This window comes from Phaethon aethereus (assembly GCF_964289735.1).
Source record: "Phaethon aethereus genome assembly, chromosome: 8".
Lineage (NCBI taxonomy): Eukaryota > Metazoa > Chordata > Aves > Phaethontiformes > Phaethontidae > Phaethon > Phaethon aethereus.
Genome location: NC_138584.1, coordinates 34,468,881 through 34,487,700, shown reverse-complemented (window position 1 = coordinate 34,487,700; position 18,820 = coordinate 34,468,881). Strand labels below are relative to the sequence as shown.

Genomic DNA, 18,820 nt, shown 5'->3' with positions numbered 1-18,820 from the left:
TCTCAAGTACTGGGTAGGCAGCCAGAATTTTTCAGACTGTAATATTTTTATGTAGTTTGCAAACTCTGGACTAAAGGGAAAACAGTAAGTTGATGTAAAAGTGCCTTTTTATTTGGTATATCCCATGTGTATGTATAAAATATTCCCACATTATTTGGCCTGGCTTCACGCTTGTGACAAAGGTGAAGGCCTTAGCAAAAAGAAATGGGGAGAGGAAGGGCAGGAAGCGAAATGTAATATGGTGTGCACAGCCACAGCTGACCTGTCGCCGAGTCTCTTTTCCAATAAGGAGTAAGAATTCGATGTCCTTAGGTGCGTCATCAACTGCAGCTTCTAGCCTTGCTCCATGGATTTGTACCAAATGTTCAGACTGCTCTTAGAGGAAGCGCTGCCATTGAGGCGACAGGACTTTTCCTCTGTTCTCCCGTTTGTTGGGGGGAGTTTTGGTCAAAACTGCAAGTGGATCTGGATGATGGAAACCGTATACAGCCCAGCAGTGAGCCGAGATGGGTATGGAAATGGCAGTTTTCATCCTGCACAAAGGTGGCAGTCTGGCTGTTGAGTTTTGAAGGGTCGCAGCAGCCTTGCACACCAACAGAAGCCACTCGGGGAGATGCAAACGGCACCCACGGGGCCTGCAGACCCAGGCGCCAGGGTGAACCTCTCCAGGACGGGAGGGCGGCACTGCGGGCCGCCCCCGCGCCCATGCCAGGGCACCATTTCGGCGTCGTGGCTTCCGCCCCGCACCGCCGGGCGGGAAATGGCGGCGGCTGAGGCCGTGTCGGGGGCCGGGCTGCCGCGCCCAGCCCGAGGAGGCGGCGGCCCCCGGAGCGCTCCGCGGGCCCGGGACGCCGCCTGAGGGACCTCGCCAGGCCCCGCCTGCTCGGCGGGGCGGCGCCGGGCCGGCTGCGGCGAGGGATGGCGACGGCGCGGAGAGAGCGGGCGGGCGACCCCCGCGCTGGCTTCAGGCGGCCGGCGGCGGAGCCGGGCCCCGCCGTGCCGCAGGGGCTGATCCGGGCAGCTCGGAAGAGCGGACAGCTAAACCTGTCGGGCCGGAGCCTCAGTGAGGGTGAGCGCGGGGCGGCGTGGGGCAGCTCGGCGCCGGCGGGGACGCGCTGCTCCTCGCCCTCCTCTGCGGCTGGCGGCTACAGCCGCTCCTCGCCGCACCTCGGCCGCCCCAGGGCGGGTGGCAGCGGCCGTGCTGCCGCGGGGAGCCGGGGCGGCCCTGGGCCTGCCGCCCGCGCCGCTCTGCGGCGCCGTGGGAGCCGGCGGAGAGCGGCTGCCCCTGTGCAGGGCCCTCGGCTCTCCTGGAAATACACGGCTTCAGTTGAGCGAGCAGGCGCGGTGTGTGCAGGTGCTGGGAGGGTTTATGCTTGGCAATGCCATCCGGGCGGGACAGGGGAGACGCTGAGGGAGCGGTAACAATGAATGTTTCCTGCCATCTGTTTGCAGCTTGGCTTACTTTTGGCTGTTGCTGGCAGATTTACATCAGCTTGTTATTGTCAGTTCTAGAAAAAATGTCTCTAGAAAAACTCCTTATGTGTGTATGTATATATGAAAAGCACTATGACAGTGAAAGTTTGAGAGTAAATATCACAAGAATTTAATTGTCATGTATGTTTGTGCATGTAGTGCCTCAACATGTGTGGCGGATAAATTTGGATACTCCAGAGGAAGCACATCAAAATCTCTCTTTTGGTGCTGCTGATCGCTGGTGGGAGCAAACAGATCTGACCAAGCTGATACTTGCCTCAAACAAACTGGAGTGTCTTTCGGAGGATGTCAAGCTTCTGCCTGCACTCACTGTTCTGGATGTAAGTACAGCGATTCCATTATGGTAGGACTGTGCTCTCTCTGCAGGAGGTGGGAAAACATGATCTTGGATCTTTTGTTTTCCATTTCCCTGCAGTGGTGGATGTGTAGCAGCAGCATTGGTGTATTCTCAGGGTAAAGAAAACATTGTTACAGATCACCGATAGTATACAACTTTCTATGCTGGTAGCGGGTACTGTTCTGTAGAAAGGTCTAGGAAGTTTCATTCTGGACACTGAAGGAAGTGGATGGATTATTACTGGATGCAACCACCTTTCCTGCACCATACCCCACCCCCCTTCCTATGTAATCTCTTAACATTTACTAGCAATTCAGTAGAATTTTGCCAGATTGGCAGTTGCAGTGCTGCTATTGGTAATTGCACTGAGGCATGTACATAGCTGTTACTCTTATACAAAAGTATTCCGTGTATTAGGTTAGCTTGATTTGTTTCTGGACTAGGGAAGGAAAACCTACAAGGTACAAATTAGTAACTGTATTCCAAAACCTTTATTTTCCAGGTGCATGATAATCAACTGACATCGCTTCCTTCTGCTTTAGGACAATTAGAAAATCTTCAGAAACTTGATGTCAGGTAAGTACATGGTACAAAACTGGAACATGAGCAATATTGCAGTGACTTTCACAGTGTGAGTATATTGCAGTATATAAAATTTTCTTTCAGAAAATTAATTTCAGATTTTTAACTAGAGAATATTAGTATATTGAGAATCGCAAGTTTTGGATCAAAACTGATGATCTTGGGTTTGTTAAAATTATTTTCACTGATACTCATAGTCACACTCTTGCTTGGAATGTGAAAACAGCGGTACTTCAAATAGTCACATGAAAGCAGTACCTACATTCATGTGCCTCAGTCTGTCAACTTTGTTTTAAAGGAACAAAAATACTTTTCGTCATGAATAATACGCTTCGGGAATAATTGTATAGATCTTGTTCATGCTGGCAAGTTCATATTCTTGTGTTTACTGGAGTAATTTTGTAAATTTGTGCACAAGGAGAAAGAGGGTATGCTGCCACTGTGTGTGTGAGCTATATAAAACAAAAGAATGCAAGGTCCAGCTGGAATATTGTAAATTCAGATGAGGATTAAAAGTGTTCTTGAACAAATAAACAACTGTAATTAATTTCTCCTCGGAAACTAATCCATTGTGGAGGGCTGTAATGGTTGTAGGAGACAGATTTTTTTCTTAAAAGTGACGGTATCCTGAGCAGCAAGCATACATGTATGCTGCAGTGTGGGAATGTTTTGCAGAAGCCTGCAGGTGTAATTAACAGTTTGTCTGTGCCAACAGGGGATATCCAGTGTGTCTGATGCTGGATGTGCTTTGTACTTGCTCCTGGGTCTGAAGAGTTTGTGTTTCAACAGGCTGTGTGTGGCTCCAATAATCCAGCTGATACAAGTTGTAACTCTAGTTTGGATAGCATCATATGTAACAGAAGTGTTCTTTATGCAGTTATGTTCTTAAGACTACTTAGTAATTGTTTTTTCCCTTTGTGTTCCATGTTTTAATACTAGCCACAACAAACTGAAAAGTATCCCAGAAGAGCTGATGCAGTTGTCACATTTGAAGAGCCTTCTTCTTCATCACAATGAACTGAGTCACTTGCCGGATGGATTTGGACAGCTTGTCAATTTAGAAGAATTAGTAAATTACAACTTTTTGAAAAATATTTATTTGTGCAGAAAGGCTGTTTTATCCATGTTTTGCTACTGCTAATTAAAAAAACCCCATAGCTTAGATGGCAGAACTTTGTGTAATGACTTATGTAGGTTGTCAGTTATTACATGGTGTATTTTTTGGTGTGGTTTCTTTTTTTTTTTTGAAACGAAGTTTTGCTCTTGGGTTTGCCAAATATTTAAAGAAAAATCAAATCCCTTGTGAGCTCTCAGCCATGGGAGACTTGTTTCTTCCATTCACAATTCTACCAGGGAGATCCTGAAGATGTCAGCCATCTAATTTTAATGTTCTGCCAGTAATTAAATTTGCCGTAGCAGTACTCATGGGATATTTTAAACATGTCTATTTCTAACCTCTCTCTCCCTTCCTCTCTCTCTTTTTTTAATCTTCAGGATCTGTCCAACAACCATCTCACAGACATTCCAACAAGTTTCGCTTTGCTCATTAACTTAGTGCGACTCAATTTGGCTTGTAATCAACTCAAGAACCTGCCTGCAGATATCAGTGCGATGAAAAGTAAATTAGTTTCCTCAGATTATTAAATGCCATATAGCCAGTTCTGTAGTTATGTTCAGAAATGAAGCATGTATTGTTTAGGATTTAAAAAATATATTCTTAAGGAGTTACGGTACTCTTAAGAATATTAGTTCAGAATTATTTAAAAAAATCAGCTACAGCTACTGTATATCAAACTTGAGTCCTCTTACAGTTCGTATTTCTTGATAAATGGGACACGATCAGAAAAATGTACGGATTAATATCTTCTTCTGCTTAGGAGTTGTTAGCCTTATGACTGCAATAAGCAATTTGAGAATTTTTTTTTCTTATTGTATATTTTGTGTGGCAAATAAAGCATAAATGCGAGTTGAAATTTTTTGAGAGAAAAAACCCATAAAGTAGAGAGTGCTAAAATGGAATTCTACTATTTGAATGTTAAATATCAAGCTGACTAGTGGTTGAGATGAAAGGTGTATTTTAATAGCTATCACAAGTCTACAGGAACAGGTGGTAGATTGCCAGCTTTTGTAAATGCTAGAGAAATTACCTGCAGATATTTCTGAGATGGTCTACAATATTAGACCCTTTCTTGTTCCCTCCAGTCCCATACTTTAAACAAGAACTAGTAACTGGCAGTGTCGTTGAAAGCATTCCAGAATGTCCTATGAAGAACAACTGAAAAGCAGATGTCTTGTTTTCAGAAATGCTGATGCTGATTTGATTTTTTCCAAAATTCTGATTGTCAAAAATGTTGTTATATTTATTTTAAAAACCGAGATATTTATGCTTCTGTAGAAAACAACTTTTACCTTTTTTTTCCCATTTGTCGCTTGCACGCTTACTTCTATAGGCTTAAGACAACTGGATTGTACTAAGAACTACCTGGAAACTGTACCTTCGAAATTGGCAACTATGGCATCTTTAGAACAACTTTATCTGAGAAAAAATAAATTACGTTCCTTACCAGAATTTCCCTCATGCAAATTACTGAAGGTAAGGTTTGAAATGGTTGGTATACTGTAAACGTATTTGCTGTAAACTTAAAATAATAGCTGTTACTTCAAATTTTTGTGAATTGCTGTGATCAAAAGTTTATAGTTCTGTCTGTGGAACTCTATTTAATACATCCCCATTTGCAGTTGCTCTTATTGTGCACATTGGTCAATTGTAAGGTTACTTGGAAGAAAAATTTGCAGCAGTACTTTTCAGATTTGGAAAATAAAAGAAATATTGAGGAGAGGAATGACTGGAAAACTAGATCTAATATTGCCTGCAACAGTTTTTTATCTCTAGGAACGTTTTCTGGCTAAATTGACTTTGTTCACTATCATTTTTTTCTTTGTAACTGCGGAGTATACATTTTTTTTTTTCCTTTTAGCATAGTCAAATCTTTCTAGTGTTTTGTAGGCTTAATTCCTGATATGTGTAAAATTGAAAATCACCTACCTCAGAACCTCAGAAATTTCTTACTCTAATAGAAAAATGATTGGGCCAACTGAATGCCTGTATCACTGTGTTGTTTCCAATGACCAAATCGATCAAAGAATGCAGATACCATCTTAGTTCTGCATAACTCTGAATTCAGCAGTTTCAAGCTATTTTAGCATTTTCTAACAAAATGCGTGTTAATATGTGAAGTACAGTCTCTTGAGTGTGTCCAGCAGCATGTGTACACTCTTTTTGGTCTAAAGAACCATTAGATTTTTCCTTTACAAGTGAAACATTTCCAACAGGTACATGGAGACCTGCCCTCTATTCCTATAACTTGGAATTTAAGAAACTTCTTGAGCAAATAAGTTGTTGACAAGTTCTTGAGAAATGCAGAGCAAATTTATTCCAGGCTTGGAAATGGAACTCAAAGCTGAGGGTTCTGTGATGGCTTCAGAAAAGCTAAGTTCAGACTTGTGTCTCTGGATCTTTGGAGGCTTTGATAGATGCTTCATATGCAGATGAAAGGGAATCAAGATCTGTATTTTCTCCACGTCACCATACGTTTTTGCCAGTGCTACTATTTCAGGAGATTAGTAAGTTACAAAGTAATGTTACTAGAGTAAAATAATTGTAGGCGATCTTTGTTTCCGTAGGAGTTGCATGCTGGTGAAAATCAGATTGAAATATTAAATGCAGAGAATCTGAAGCATCTGAACTCCCTCTCTGTATTGGAACTTAGAGACAACAAGATAAAATCAGTTCCTGATGAAATTACTCTGCTTCAGAAGCTGGAGCGACTTGACCTCACCAACAATGATATCAGTAGGTAATGTTAAAAACTGCATTAATTCTGTGATGAGACATAGCTAATGACATCTAATTCTACAGCCGATGTATTTCACTTTGTAAAATGTAATTTAAAAAAGGCTCAATCATAAAATGAAGGAACCATTTCTATATGGTGTAAATGCTATGATGAAACTCTGCCTTTCTTAAATGTAATATATTCTGTATCTTTTTATTTGAACCTGAGCTTCAGAGTGCCAGGCCATCTGACAAACCATTGAAATTCTTTAGAATTTGTTTTCAAGCTGCTTTGAAATGAGTTGTTCCCATTTGCAGATTGCCGTACACATTGGGGAACCTTCCGCAGTTGAAATTCCTGGCATTAGAGGGAAATCCTTTGAGAACCATTCGAAGAGACCTTCTGCAAGTAAGCACTGTAGATGGTGTATAAAGTTTGATTATGTTGCACATCTACGTTATCCAAATTGTGTAGACAAAACATTTAAATTACAAAACATCCAGATTACAAGTAGCCTATGCAACTTTAATCCATCTCCCTTGTTTGTGTCTGTTGCGGCTTTCTACTGGAGTCTGATGCAGTGCATAGGATCATGAGGGCTGTGGAATAAAGGAGGTTCTTGCTTTATAGGACCTGTTTCTGATTTGCTACAGATGTTATAATCTATATTGCAAATGAAGCAATGGATGTCTGTGAAGAAAAGGATAAGGCAGCAGTCATCTGTCTAATCCTGTTGCAATTACAGTTCATCGCAGTGCGAGGCGAGTACTTTACATCAGGCTTTTCCGAGATGAGCATGGATTTCTGTTTTTAATTTCCTATTTGCCTGAATTAAGGATCTAAGATTCAATTTCCAAAGGGTATTTGGTGGCAGGTGCATTTTGAGCAATGAAAATCTGATGTACTACGTTTTCTTAACGGATAAGAAAACCTTCAGCCTGCCAGTACCTGAAGGGCACGTACAAGAAAGCTGTAGGGGGACTTTTTACAAGGGTATGTAGCGATAGGACAAGGGGCAATGGCTTTAAACTGAAAGAGGGTAGATTTAGAGTAGATACAAGGAAGAAATTCTTCACTATGAGGGTGGTGAGGCAGTGGAACAGATGGCCCAGAGAAGTTGTGGCTGCCCCATCCCTGGAAGTGTTCAAGCCCAGGTTGGATGGGGCTTTGAGCAACCTGGTCTAGTGGAAGTTGTCCCTGCCTTGGAACTAGATTATCTTTAAGGTCCCTTCCAACCCAAACCATTCTATGATTCTGTAACCTCAGATCTGTGTTCTCTCTGTGGGTAACCAGCAAAGTGAAAGTGTGAATTGTGCATGAGAAGACAAGTACATGGGGCAGCAGGGAGGCTGGAGTGCGGGCACTACTGCTGCTATAGAATTCCCTTTTATTTTTTCCCCAGGAGGCCCCTCTTCTCATTGGTGGTATACATTACTTCTTTCTGTGCTTTTGCCAGCACTGGGATTCTCTAAAAATAAGCAACAATTTTCAGCTCTGTTGAAATGAAATTCTGAAGTATCTGTCCGAAGAGGGAAAACGTTGTGTATCTGATTAAGTGAGCATTGCATGTGCTAAATTAATGAGCAGGGTTTCCATGGATGGAAGTCATACATGATTCCAGAGCTCAAAGTTTGCTTAAAATGTACATGCAAAGGAATCTGAGTTAGGGTTGCCTGGATACTTTAGTTCTGGTATTCCCTAGCTTCTGAGGATTCGCAGTCTTTCAAATATAGGAGCATAAATGTGTGTAATGCGACATTTTATACTTTATTGTCTTGATCCATTACCAACACTGTAAATTCATATAATGGGAATTTTATATGGCTATCTAGATTTTTTTTACACTTGATTTAGAGGAGTAATTGATAAATCTTATAGGGTTCCGCAGGCACTTCTTAGCAGCAAGTGAATATTAAGGATTAAGAGATTAAGGATTGGCAAGGACTGGTGTGTAAATATAGTCTAGCAGGCACAGATTCTTCTTTTGTCCATCACTGCTCCGTCTCATCTTTTCCTTTTCCTCAGACCTCTCATTCAAGTTCAAACCCATTCTTGTTTCTTGATAAATTTCCAGTTGTCTTCTGTTAAATCCTAGTCTCTGCTTTTTGCATAACATACCGTCTCCTGGCTGTTGAGCTTTGTCTTATGGTCTGCTTTCCTCTCCCCGCCAGCCACGTGGCTGTTACTCAGCTTTCTGTTTGACCTTCACCCTTTACTTTGAAGTGTCCAGGTTCTTCCTTATTTGCTTCTCTTGCTGTGCTCAGCTCAGCACATGCCCGTCTAGCTGTGCCTGCAGTCAGTCCCAGTCTCCTCTGGCCTCTCTTTCTCAGTCTTTTGTCTTCTGTTTTGGTTGTCTCACCAGGTTCCTTGTGGGAATTCCTTCCTTTCGCACTTTCACATTTCCGTTAGCCCCTCTATATTCAGATCAGTCAGTCCCTTACTGTGTGTAGTATAGTTGTCAGCTAGAATGAGAAATGTTAATTCGTATTCAGCGCTTCAGGTCAGTCCTGGTTTTAAAGCATCGAGGAGAAGCATGTGAAACAGTAAGGGAAACAAAGCTTTATCCTAAAACAAATGGGATGGATGAGATTACACTTAATTACTCAGAGATTATGCAGATAGTAACCGTCTTTGGCCAGTAGAAGTTGCTATGAGAGGATTGAAAGTCAAATCTTTGGACAATCCAGCTGTTAAAAATCTGTGCAAATTATGTAAACCACGGTGTTTTTCCCAGAGTTTATAATTTTGGACTTAAAAAGTTACGGAACATTGAACAGTCAGCTGCTTTGACAATACTAAATTTCTTCTCCAAAGCATAATTGTTTTAAACCTTTTTAAAGAGAAGATTAAGTTTATTTGAACATTTTTTCATTGCTATTGGAACTAGCTAAGTATTTTAGATAAAACCTAAAAATGTGGAACCTGAGGTAGTGACACGAGATTGGAAATTTTCAACTGGAATAAACAAACAAAATTGTAGGTAAGCAAGTTCATAAGCTGCTGAGAAAAGGGTTTTTCTATGGAAGCATTAGGTGGCTTTTATAGGCAGCAGTGCTATGGGCTCCACTTGTGTGAGTGGAACTGTCATTCTTCATTGTCAGAGCGCTGTATAAACACTGGCTGGCAAATGCTTGTTGACTTTTTTTTTTATCCTTTTTTTAAAGAAAGGCACCCAGGAACTTCTGAAATACCTAAGAAGCAAAATCCAAGGTATGTTGCTACGTTGCACTACATTTTAAAGGGAATCTTTCTAAGAAATTAAAATAAAATACCCTACAGAGAGTAGCTGTTACAATCCAGTTTCCTTCTGTTAACCTGCAATAATAGAGTTTTCTTTACTCAACAGTTTGCTCTTATATTTCTTTTTCTTATTCTGTTAGATAATACCAAATAAGAAACATTCTTGAAGGTTATAATGTAGAAAACCAATTTTGAGTATTTTTTCCCCTGGTCCCTGTATGCATTTTGCATGAGGAATTCCAGTAGCTTTTTTAATTTTTCTCCTGAACATCACGGGAGGTTTACATAAGGGCTTCTTCTTTTTAAGCTTGCCATCTGTCTGCTGGTTTGGTCACAGTATAGAAGAGTAGGTGAGCTTTTGCAAAGGTATTATGTATTACTCATTCATGTAATGGCATGGGTACAGTCACAGAAGTGATTGCCAGAAAGTACGTGCATGAAAAAGTCTGCCTTAAAGTCTTGGTGATGCCATGAAGTCTACCACGTAGCTGACTAAGAATATAAAAAGTTTTGGGGGAGAAAGTAACTTGATTATTTTAAACATCATTCTAATCCTGGCCTGTTAGAATTCATCTTTCTACTAGCTAATAGTCTTGATCCTAACATTCCCTATAGAAATAATTAAAAAGTCACAAAGCAGAAAATCAGGTGAAATTTTTCATTCAGGGGGATTAGCTCTCTGCACAAATGCTGTATGGTTTTCGCAGAATCCTCTTGGATTCAAAGCTCTGCCTCTGTGGATTAAAAAGCACCTAGGCGATTCTGTATCACATTTCTCTTAACATCTCTTAACAGATGCAGTACTTTGTAAAAATGAACTGATCGTGTTAAAAAAGCAGACAAAAAGTTGCTAGTTGCTTCTGCACACTCAAGTCCCTTTCCAGATTGATACCTGGGCTTCTAATTCACTGAGATATTTTGACTTTTTTTTTTTCTCTTTTTTTTTTGTTCTGTTTCCTAAACAAAATAGTGGAGATGACAGTTTATTTTTTATTATAGTGGAAGCAGGCTGTCAGAGTCTTTAAGTAACTTGCATGCTGAGAAGATGAAATCCTTTCAAAACAGGACTTCAGTTTACCATCTTTAGAAATCTTTATCTTTTTAAAGTTTTAAAACATAAAGTAGGCAAAAAGACTGAGCTCGCTGGTCATGTTAAATACAATATGGAAATCATTACGCTGCGCTTAAATGGCAAAAAATGCTTAACTTCTAAATGCTAAACTTTGTGGTTTAGCCCCAGCCAGCAACTAAGCACCACACAGCCGCTCGCTCGCTCCCCCTCCTCCAGTGGGACGGGGGAGAGAATTGGGAAAAAACTCGTGGGTTGAGATAAAAACAGTTTAATAGGACAGCAAGAGAGAAGGGAACAACAATGATGACAACAATAACAATACCGACAAAGAATGTACAAGAACAAGTGATGCCCAATACAGCGATTGCTCACCACCCGGCAATCGACAGCCCGTCCCTGAGCAGCGATTTCTGCCCCCCGGCCAACTCCAGTTTATGTACTGGGCATGACGTCTTATGGTAGGGAATATCCCTCTGGCCAGCCTGGGTCAGGGGTCCCGGCCGTGCCCCCTCCCAGCTCCCCGTGCACCCCCAGCCTGCTCGCTGGCAGGCCAGCACGAGGAGCTGGACTGTCCTTGACCGCTCAGCAACAACCCAAAACATCAGCACGTTATCAACAGTTTCTCATCCCAAATCCAAAACATTCCCTCACGCTACCTTCTGTGAAGAAAACCAGCTGCATCCTGGCTGAAACCAGGACAACTTCTTAATTTAGAAGGGACCTTGATAATACATGCAAGCAACTTTTATGGAAAATGGTATGTGAGAATTTTCCTTTTTGTTAAGTGGGTTTTCTCTCCGTCTGCCAGAGGATGGCAGTATTAATTAGGTTACTGCAGCGTATAAAATTGCTTCAAAATGTCAGGTTCCATGCAAATCTGACATATTATTGACAAAAATTAATTGGATGTTAGAGTACATACTTGGAAGCTTATCTGGTGAACTATAATAGATGATATAATTGTGGATAATAAAATTAGCTAAAGTCTTGCATTTACAGCAATGCTTATGATTTTACACCCCCAGTTACGGCATCTAAGTTGGAGCTGAACCAGTAGCAGTCCTATTTCTGTAGAGGTTTAAACTGGAAAAAGTCCTCCTGTTTCTTGTTTTTAGCTTGTTTTTGACTCTTTTTGACCTTTCTTAATGAAAGGATAACTATTTGTGGTTAGGTGCAGTTGTTAGTAGACGTTTATTCATGAATGCTGCTGGATTTCCATAGGGTTCTGTTCAGTTTCCTTTAGTGGAAGTTGGATTTATCATGTGTTTGGAATTTTAGCTAAGCTTCACCTTACTTAGGCATATGTGAATCCTTAGGGTGCGATGCCGCACCTCAGGTGTGCAGAACAACGCTTTTAATTTGCATTTCTTGAACAGTCACAGAGGCCTTGCAACACCAATAGCTTTTTTGTGTGGATTGTGGATAGTAGTTAAAAGAACACTACAGCGGGTATGATGGTTTATAAAAGTTAATGTTTTAACTAAAATTGTGGTCAGACTTTCTGTCCTGGATATAGGTGGATCTGGATCATCATTTCTAGCCCAACTTCCCTGTTGATCATTGTTCCTAGCTTCCCACCCCTTGCAGCCTACTGCCTAACATAACAGCTAGCTACCGCTAGCATAACATCTCTGTTGCTTCCTGACCTTTTTTTTTTTTGAAAAATCCAAGTCAACCCCTCTCCTCTCCCCCGCCCCAAAAAAACCAAAAAACCCCAAACAAACAAAAAGCCAGAAACCCAAGATTAAAAAAAAACCTTACTAGAAGATTCTTGAAATAATCTGAATCAGATTATATGCAATTGAGCCAGAATACAGGAAGAGTTAAAAAGGGTGGATGGCTGGTGACTAGGGACACTAAATCTCTCCCTCTAGGTCGTTCAGGTCTGCCTGCAGCCTGTAGTTTGTGTGACTATATACATATGTTATCTCTAGATGATGTAACTAGCCCAAATGAAGAACCTCCTGTGACAGCCATGACTCTTCCAAGTCAGTCAAGGATTAACATGCACGCTATATCTTCACTAAAATTACTGGAATATAGGTATGTGTTTTGAAATTTTACCTATTTCTAAAGCCATAAGAACGCTTTCCTATCTTTTTTTTGCCTTTTAAAAAATAAATTTCCTTCATGATATATATCAAATTGTCTGCAAACCCTGCTGCAGTTGTGCATTTTTCACTTTAATTGATGTGCTCAAGAGTAGGCAGATTTGAATTGCAGTTTTAAAAAAATAATTTCTTTGTATTATCAAATATTCCACAGTAACATTCCTTTTAACTCACTGGAATGCTTGATACCTTCAGGTGCTTTTCATACCTTTTAAACTTCTTTAACAATTACCATTAAGTCTCAAAACATCTTGTAGTAGGTGAGTATCTATCCAGTTATTTCTTAAATCTAACCAACAATGTAACTTGTTAGTTTGGGAACGGGGAAGAAAACCCCATTTGCTGAAAACTGCCTGCTGAAATGCATAGTCCTGCTGAGGGCTGGAACGCGGAAAGGACCTCGCTGGTGAAAGGGCTGGGGTGGCTTTGGTCACCACAAACGTTCGGAAGCTCCAAACTGAGTACTTACCCGAGTTACACATCGCTGTGCTGGGGATGTTTTCCAAGCTGAGAGGGGGAAATCTGTTTAATGCCAATCTTGCTATGCTTTCTGGCCCAGTATGCAGCATTCACACATTTGTTGAGGTGGTTACATAACTCAGCTCTTGCCGATTTTCTTAAGCAAGAGAACAGATCAGGGTGCCAGGGTGGAATGATACTGCCACCCAGACGCTGTGTAGCATGGTGCAGTGATTGGTAGCTTTCTGATTAACAGTCCTTCCAGGACTGCAGATTGTAGCTATTTATATACCTATGCCACCACTCATCTTGCTAAAAAATGGGAAATTATTAACTTGTTTGTATTACTCAGCTAAATGCTTCTCATTGTTTAGTGAGAAACAGGCAGCTGCGATTCCTGATGAAATGTTCGATGCAGTCAGAAGCAATCCCGTCGCCACTGTCAACTTCAGCAAAAATCAGCTGAATGAAATTCCTCCAAGGTACTTTTGTGAAGGCCATTCTCTAGTTGTTACTTTCTTTTCTACTTTTGTTCCTCAGCATCTTGTGTTTTCCCTAATCAAGTATATTTACACTTCATGCTATGTATGTGTGTATACGCTCACACACGCAAATGAAAGTGTAATTGAGATGCTGAATAGATACTACACTGGCATTTCTCGTACGAGTAGCATGCAGGTGGGTTCATGGATTAGCATGAAGATGGCAGTAAAAAGAAGCTTGGCTGTACTCAATGGTGCTTTCATTACATGCTGTTTTTCATCTTGCTTTGCTAAGCATTGTTGAAATGAATGAGGGGAGACTGATGTGACTTCTCATAATAATGAAGTGCTGTAGTTAACTACCGTGTAGTATTGTTTTCTCTACAAAGTGGTCTTTTTCCCATAGGAAGATAATCTGTGGATTCACCACTTCACTGGGTGATAGCTTTGTACTACAGCTGAGGTTCTGTTTAAATTCAGTTTCTTCAACTTTGTGTGGTTTTTTTTTTTTAAGGATGCCTGAACAATTTTCATGCCTCTTGATAGATTTTGTGTCCCATCACATAGCATTTGATATTATTGCACTTGTTACTTCATCCTCAGTCAAGGAAAAGCTTTCTGTTGACACCAATGGGAATAAATAGCCTTTTTGTGTAAGGAGGAAAGTTACTGCATCTCTGGTAGCCCAAGAAAATCACGAAAGCTGATTTTTAAGGATACCACTGCATTTGTGAGGGTAACTTATTTCCATTCCTGGACCCAAGTGTGCTGAACACTTAACCTTTAGCACATAGAACTTGAAAAGGTGCTATCTCTTTCTTGTAGGGAAAAATCTCTTTTAGGTATAATTGATAGAAGATCAATTCAGTGAGAGAATGCCTGTGCCTCCCATGCTTTCTCACTGTATTAGAGGCTGTTGCATTCACTGGGGAGGAAGGTGCAGGTGTGCAGCTGCTAAGAGCCAGAGAATTCGGTGGCAGTCCGGATAGGAGAGATGAGTATTTTCTCATTTAACTACCTTTTTGTTTTTAGGGCTAAACCAGAGATTCTGTTACAGGGATTCAACAACTAACTTTTTGAACTTTTAAACATTTTTCACCAAAACATCTTAATATAATTAAAAAGAAAAAAGTGCTTCTGAGCTTTGTCTTTACATCAGGTGTAAGACTCCAGGACAGGCAGCTTTTGCAGGGGAAGTTTCCATTATTTTCACTCCACAAAATTGTTTCTGAAATGTCAGGAAACATAGAGTGTCATTGACTTGTGGACCAAAACATAACTTGGAAAATAGAGTGCAAGCATGAGCTTACATAATAAAAGTATATTCATATTGCGTTTCAGGATTGTGGAGCTGAAAGACTCAGTTTGTGATGTCAGCCTTGGCTTCAATAAAATCTCATCTATTTCCTTGGAGCTTTGCATGCTCCATAAATTAACACATTTGGATATCAGGTTTGTGACGTGTGTTGGACTTTCTTTCTTGGTAACTTGTTTTCATGCCTTTTTAAGGGAGCCATCTGTTACAGTGGAATGGCAGTACTGAAATAATTTTTCATTTCCTCAAATGCCTCCGTGACAGTTGAGTGACCAGCAGATCTGAAATAGCAAGTGGCCTAGATTTAGGCATTGGTTAAAGAAAACCACAAGAAACAAGTGGACAGGCTCTGAGACTGGCTGTGTTGAAAGGTCTTGCCTCAGACATAAAGAGGTTCTCAGAGATGTCAAGTTGCTATTTAAAAATGGCCCCTCTTCCTCCCCAAAAAACCCTCAAACCCCAACACCAAACAATCCTGGAGGGTAGCTGGGAAGTAGTACGGTGAAGGTACAAACTTTGTTGTGCTGCCTGAAACTGAAGCTGTTTATAGGTATTTCATTTGCAATAGATAGTTAGTTACTGCCATTTTACCTTCTCTAACTTCGGAAAAATGCTCATTGCACTTGTTTAGACATCAGGATTAGCTCGCTGGTGTTTCTTATCTGCGGTGTTTCAGAAAATGAAGGGCAGCAGAGCACAGTTGCAGAGACAGTTTTACTTTGTTTTGGTTTAAAGTAATCTGCCTGTGCCTGGAGAGAGTCGAGTCCAGCGAGGGGCCACCAAGATGAAGGGACGGGAGCATCTCCTGCGAGCAGAGGCTGAGGGAACTGGGGCTGCTCAGCCGGGAGCACAGCAGGCTCAGGGGGTCTCATCCACACATACAAACACCCGTGGGGGGGATGCTGAGAGGAGGGAGCCAGGCTCTGCCGGTGGTGCCCAGTGACAGGACCAGAGGCTGCGGGCACACACGGAGACACAGGAGGGTCCCTCTGAACTTTTCCAGTGCGAGGGTGACCGAGCGCTGGCACGGGTTGCCCAGGGGGGTGGTGGAGTCTCGAGCCTTGGAGATACCCAGCACCCGTCTGGACATGGTCCTGGGCCACCCGCTCTGGGGATCGGACCAGATGAGCTGCGATGCAGTGACGTGTGTGCTGCTGCTGGAGGAGTTAGGCTGAAGAAACGAGTGATAATAGGAGACTGATGAGGGAATGAGATTGAATATCTCCATGATTAAGAACTTAGGTCTAAGTCTGGGCATCTTTTAGTGAGTTGTAGTTATTTTCCTGTAATGGCTCTTTGTCTCACATTCAGGACATTCCTTGTTTGTCCTTACAAACCCCCATCTTCCTTGTATTCAGAGGCTTCTGAATGGCTTCCAGTTGTGGGAAACACTAGGGTAACAGTAGCCATAAACGAGTGTGTCACAGCAGGCAAAATGAATTTTTAAGAGGTTTAGAGTTTCCTGCTGATTCACTTTGGCACCAAGATCTGGGCGTTTTCGTCAGCTTTCCTCTGAAACCCAAGGAGCTGGATTGCCAGGCGGGTTTGTGGTGGTGTTAGATGCTTTGAAATACTTGGGAGTCTTTAGAGGACAGACTTTTAAATCTCCTACTGGCATAAATGAGAACGCGAACCTCGCTTGCATTAGCAAGCATCCATACTTGAGCATGGTCTTGACCCATTTGCGAAGCAATTAATTGGTTTAAGACAGCATGTTAGCACTGATAAAAATGCACATTCTGTCTCTGTGGATTCTTAACTAAAACTTCCTAGGAGTTAGTGATTATTGTTTGTCTTCATTTGATACACAGAAATAATTGTTTGACATCTTTACCTGAGGAAATGGAGGCACTGACAAGACTGCAAATAATAAATCTTTCTTTTAATAGGTGAGCAACTATTCAGATTTTTTTTTTTATACAATAGTAAAAAGAACTGGGCTGAATTCATTATGATTTTCCTGTGATGTAAGAATGCGGAGGCACTTGATCAGCTAGCTGTGAGGCTTAAAACCGATGAAGTGAATAAACTTCTTTACACAATGGGTAGTGTATTTTTAGAGGGAGGGTAGCAACTGGTTAAAAAAGGGATCAAACAATCTTGTGAACAATATATCCAAAACCAGACACCAACAGGAGCACCCTTTGGCATCCATAATGCAGCAGTTCTGAGCGTTGGAAGAACATGAGGGGAGTGGTGGGCAGGAAGCAGCCGAGTGGTGTCCCTGCGGAGCGTCTGCCATTGCTGCTGCAGCTTACAGCAGCGACGGCGCTGGCGTTGCTCTGCCTCTGCAGGGTGTTTCTTAAGTACGCAAGAGAGCAGCTGGCTGCTGTTCTCCTGTCCTTACACTGGCGAGTCACGTTCTGTGAGACACGCCAGCCTCGTCAAACGAGCGTGGTTGGCCAGCAGTCCTGTTCGAGGTGCTGAGCTGTCGCTGTGCGCGCTCCAGTCACTCTGCGTGCAAGGTGAAATAGCGGATGCTTCCTCCTTTCAGTGCAGCTTGTTTAAACATTTGCTTTAAATAAACACAGCTAAAGTGCTGTCTGATTTTAAAGGCTGCTGATTTTTTGAATGTCCTATTTCTGACTTGCATTGGTTTTCCTCCTTTTCCTTCCTGAAGATTTAAAGTATTTCCCAGCGTCCTTTATCACATCCTAGCACTGGAGACTATCCTGCTCAGCAACAATCAGGTTGGGGCCATTGACCCTCTGCAGCTAAAGAAGATGGACAAGCTTGGAACACTGGACCTTCAGAACAACGACCTCCTCCAGGTGCCACCAGAGCTTGGAAACTGTGAAACTCTGAGGTGTGTGTTTTAAGTGGTGAACTGTTTTAGAAAAATACACTCTGACTGATTCCTTCGGGGCACATTTTGTCAGACAAAAAAGTACTAATTGGCAGTATATTTGCTTGTAGGTCCCAGTGCCCTAAAAGGATCTCTCTTACCGTTTGTAAAACAATGCCATTTCTTCCATATTTTCCCAATATTGTAATGAATTGGGGGAGTTGTTTCACGATTTAAAAAAAAAAAACGGAAAGGTTATGTTGGTTTGTGTAATGTAATGCTGGCACACAGGGGCACTGCGGGTGCACCTGTAGAGAAGCCAGGCGAGCCACAGCCCTGCTTGTCAGCTGATCCGCTGAGCTCCTTCCCTGCGCACGTTAACTCGTGTTGCTGTGAGAGAGACAGGGTGACGTTCAGGGTATCGTATAGAGACACGGCTGTGCATATCCGGATGTGCTATACTTCGGAAAAGACAGTAACGCATAAGTAGTCTGTCTCGTAAAAGATGACAAATTACTGGTCCGTGTGGTTTTCCCCGGTGCAGTGCGCTTTCCAGGGGGACTTCAAAATAAAACACCCCCTGGCCCCCCCAAGCAGAAACCTCCACAGAGGTTTGTGTACCGATGATCAGCGGGCTAGCAGCTAAGCTAGAAGGTGGAGGGTTACGATTTAATGTAGTTTTCCCCTTTTATTGTGCCATTTCTATGTTTCAGAAGTTCTTTCTCACTATTTTCTAGCAGAGGCTTGCTGAGGAAGTATTGTGTGTCTACAATAATATACCACCACAAATTTATTAGCACAAATTAAAATTCAGATGTCTCTAAAGAAGATAAGTTAGTGTGAACTAGAGAAGCAGAAATGAAAATTTTTAGTAGAAGAGGAATTACTTAGGAATTTCAGAAGATGAAAAAACCCATATGCCGTGTATGAATGCATTGGTACAAGGAAAAGCCTTTCTGCAAGTAACTCACAGTCTCTCTTGTTCTAGGACGCTTCTGCTAGAAGGAAATCCGTTCCGCACTCCCCGAGCAGCCATTTTGGCAAAAGGAACAGCTGCGGTGCTGGAGTACCTGAGGAGCCGAATTCCCACTTGATGCAATAGTCTGT

At 41.9% G+C, this 18,820-nt stretch overlaps 1 protein-coding gene across 1 annotated transcript; it reads left to right on the top strand.

Moving 5' to 3' along the window:
* Positions 1-918: 918 nt before the first annotated feature.
* Positions 919-18,807, top strand: LRRC40 (leucine rich repeat containing 40; the record flags this gene model as incomplete). Its single annotated transcript, XM_082003317.1, has 15 exons — positions 919-1,069; positions 1,633-1,814; positions 2,334-2,407; positions 3,353-3,482; positions 3,908-4,031; positions 4,864-5,006; positions 6,098-6,270; positions 6,567-6,657; positions 9,414-9,459; positions 12,496-12,604; positions 13,506-13,613; positions 14,955-15,065; positions 16,740-16,817; positions 17,549-17,734; positions 18,702-18,807. 15 exons carry the CDS (start codon positions 919-921, stop codon positions 18,805-18,807), a joined length of 1,812 nt encoding a protein of 603 aa, XP_081859443.1.
* Between the last annotated feature and the right edge of the window lie 13 nt (positions 18,808-18,820).